Here is a 3,398-nt window from a genome sequence, read left to right as displayed (position 1 = left end):
TGTTTTGGGGTTGTTGTTTTTTTAATCAAAATACATAGGAGCGTAAGTCTTCCATCTAATGAATAGACTTCAATTTAAAAGTTTTGTAAAGTTTTGGGGTTTTAAAAAAAGAAGAAAGAAATAACACACGGCTAAATGTGAAACTTCAACTCTTGACATTTTTTGCAGTGTGCCCCGCTTTCTCACTCTGTGGTCGTTTGAAAAACTGACACGAAATGAGATGTCCGCGATTCACTCATCTTGACCAGATCAGGTTAATATCAAAGTGATAAATCGTCCCAAACTTTTTCTGGCACTTGCTGCCGGCAGATTTCTGGCTGTGCGCATGTGCGAAGGTGTCCAGACTGACAATGCTGGAGAGATAGCGCGTTTGGATTGAGAAACCCAGAGAAAAAGGACAGAGAAAAAACAAAAAGGAGGAAAAAAAGATTGACGAAAAAATCCAAACAAACCCACGCCGAGAGACTGGCACCATGAGGTCCAAAGGCAGGGCACGGAAACTGGCCACGAGTAGGTGCAACATCCCTTTCTTTTTTCTCTTGAAACATGCCATCTTATATACCTATAGACTGTCGCTGTTATCACTGCTTCTATTAGTAGTTTCTGTTACGATTTCGTTTCCACGAGGAGACCCGAACCCTCACTTTCACCCGCTTAAAAAGAAGAAAAAAGAGCAAACCGTGATGTTGTCGCGAAGAAAATAATTAAAGTCGAGCAGAAGTAGAGCGTAAACTTTACAGTTGAGGGTGCGATGGAGGAACTTTGTGCAAGGCGTCCGCTCCAGTATTGGAATTGCTCGTTGCATGTAGTGGGCGCTGTAGTGTAACGTGGTGTATTGCGAGTTAAAAAATCCCATGTCCAGTGCATCGGCAGTTGTGTTGCACTCGCTGCACGCTGCTGCTGCGGGCTGCGGGTCACTTCACTTTCCCGGGAGAAACTTGGAAAAACAAGTAAAGCGAAAGTGGAGCGAAACGAGGAGAAAACGGCGATTTAGAGACGCTAAAATGATTCGGGGAGTTTCCTTTCTTTCTTTCTTTCTTTCTTACTTTTTTTAAAAGTCTTGTTAGTGTGTTTGAGTCTCGCAGTTCATTCCGGAGGTCTTATTAATATATAATTTGTAGCATTTGCTAAATTCTGTGTCACCTGTGAATAAAAGACATTGAAACGTGTATATTTTATATTACTTTTAACGCTACAGTGTTACACTTTACGGACTTTAAAGTTTAGATTCATCACTACAGGATGCAGGCTTCTTACTAATGCAAAATCCATTCAAGATAAAATGATAACTTGAAATATCCACTGATGTTTGATTAAATTAAATGCTACCGTCTTCGTTTATTTGCTTGCTTGAACCTAATTAACTTCATGGAATGAGATGATCATGCTACAATAATTTTCAAAATGTATCTATTTAAATCAAATGCGGTTCTGTGCTGCGTTCGCTCTCTTTTTAGTTGTGACGCTGTTTTTTGTTTTGTTTTATGTCTAAATGTAAGATGCGTTTGTGCCTTCACCTTGAATTGTAATGCAAACTCTGGCAAGTCACATCCAAGAAGGCTACAGTGCAATGACCGAGGCCTGCATGATTTCAGGTGTTTACAGAAATGTTCATATTGAGGAGGTTTACTGCGTTTAAAGATCTGCGCCTATGTCGTTGGAGTTCAGCTACTTGCACGGAATAAAACGGTGTAATTGTAATTTGTGAAACGCCCCGGGCAGCTGGTCATTAACGAGCAGGCTCCACAGAAGTTTTTTTTTTTTTAAGACTGCACGTGGTCAGGTGAAACCGAGTTCTAATGTAATTATTTGTCCGCACAGAAATGCAGCATAATGCTGACAGTCTGATGAAGCTTAATTGACGTATTCTAAATATATAAACTGCTTCACTGACCTTCTGGAGCTTCAGAAAATCCTGTGACTCCTGTGAAGATGGTGCACAGGTTATGTAAACACACAGAACGTCATCGTGCACAGTACAAAAACAGACCTGTGAGTTTTTTTTATTGTTATTATTTATGATTTTGTTTAGAAATGCAGAAAACGAGCAGCTGCGCGGAACAACTGCACCAACTTTCTTTGCACACAATTAAAGCTACAATGAAGTTAGAAGGTCAAATTCTTCGTGTGATTATTATTTTCGAGGTAATTTCTAACTGTTAAGTAAGAATGGGGAAATGTTTTGGCCCCCGGAGCAGCGGGCCCGCTCTGGCCAACAGCCAGGTCTGCACAGTGTCAACAGTGAATATTTAAATTCCCAGACCCCTCATAAGGGCTCTGCTGGTAAATGCGTTCAGTGTGTGCCTCCCTCCTTGCAAAACAGTCATGCATTTCTTTTTTTTTATTTAAGTGCCTGTAATACAGGAGGTGATGGAGAGGTGGTAAACGTGAGAGTGATTGATGGAGGCTGACTGATTAGTCCGCACGTCCAGATGTAATGCGGTGCGCCACAAAAAAACTCCCCAACCACGCTAAGCCAAGGCGTGCAGGCCGCACCCCGCGGTGAAATGTTAGCCACAGAAAGATGGACGGGGCTTTGGTGATCCAAACTAGCTCGGTGTAGGCCTAATTAAAGGTTCACTTAGCATTTTTGAGTCTCGATAAATACCGTTTCGTTATAATGCGTTCGGAGTGCATTACAGTAGCGATTAATCTACCAAGACCAGCCCAGAGTAACCATAGCACGCATCTGAATTCAAGCAAACTAGACAATTAAGTGAATAAAAATATTTGGAAGTTTAACAAGTGCCAGCAGAGCAATCAAATACAACGTGTCTCCCAAGGCAGGCACTATTTGGTAAGCCTAATCATTTTCACTTTTACCACAATATTCCGTCAGTCATCACTCAGTCTCCAGAAATGTGGAGCCATAACACATTTTAGATGGGTTATCGCCCTTTGTGTGTGTGTGTGTGTGAATGTGGGAGGGAGGGGTCTCGCTGGGCCTCGCTGTCCGTCAGCGCCTCTCTTCTCGGTCTTGGGAGAAGTGCGTCGTCCTCCCCACATTGTGCAGTGGGCCATGCATCTCGCGTTTGTCTGGCGGAGCTCATTAAAACGGTTAATAGATTGGCCCATTTAAAAGGTGAGAGGGAGCGGGCTGGCGCGAGGAAAGTGAAATAGAGACCCCATTAAACGGCCCTTGTTGTCCCGGAGCGGCGCTCTTTGCCTGCTCTCCGCTTGGTGCCAAAGCTCTGTATACAAATGTCCCATATCGCCTTCAGTAATGGCCTGGGTCAAGAATCATTGGGGCCCTAGGCAGAAGTTACCCCCTTCTGTTGTCCTCCTTAGTTAACTGTTGCTTTGAACTTTTATTTCTGATGTAATAAATAACAGTAGAGCCAAATCCTCATATGGAAATCAGGGCCTACTATCACTTCAAACAAAGACATATATATATA

At 42.7% G+C, this 3,398-nt stretch overlaps 1 protein-coding gene across 1 annotated transcript in view; it reads left to right on the top strand.

The window, feature by feature from the left end:
* Positions 1-218: 218 nt before the first annotated feature.
* mecom (MDS1 and EVI1 complex locus) overlaps positions 219-3,398 on the top strand; it is a 123,404-nt gene continuing 120,224 nt past the window's right edge. Inside the window, exon 1 of the mRNA XM_005751379.2 lies at positions 219-510. Within this exon, the coding sequence (XP_005751436.1) occupies positions 474-510 (37 nt within the window). The 5' untranslated portion in view covers positions 219-473. The remainder of the gene's footprint in view (positions 511-3,398) is intronic.

The sequence above is a fragment of the Pundamilia nyererei genome, unplaced genomic scaffold (assembly GCF_000239375.1).
Source record: "Pundamilia nyererei isolate P.nyererei 1_Seehausen unplaced genomic scaffold, PunNye1.0 scaffold00308, whole genome shotgun sequence".
Taxonomy (NCBI): Eukaryota; Metazoa; Chordata; class Actinopteri; order Cichliformes; family Cichlidae; genus Pundamilia; species Pundamilia nyererei.
Note: the sequence above shows the minus strand (reverse complement) of the source record. Positions and strands in the feature narration are given on the sequence as shown.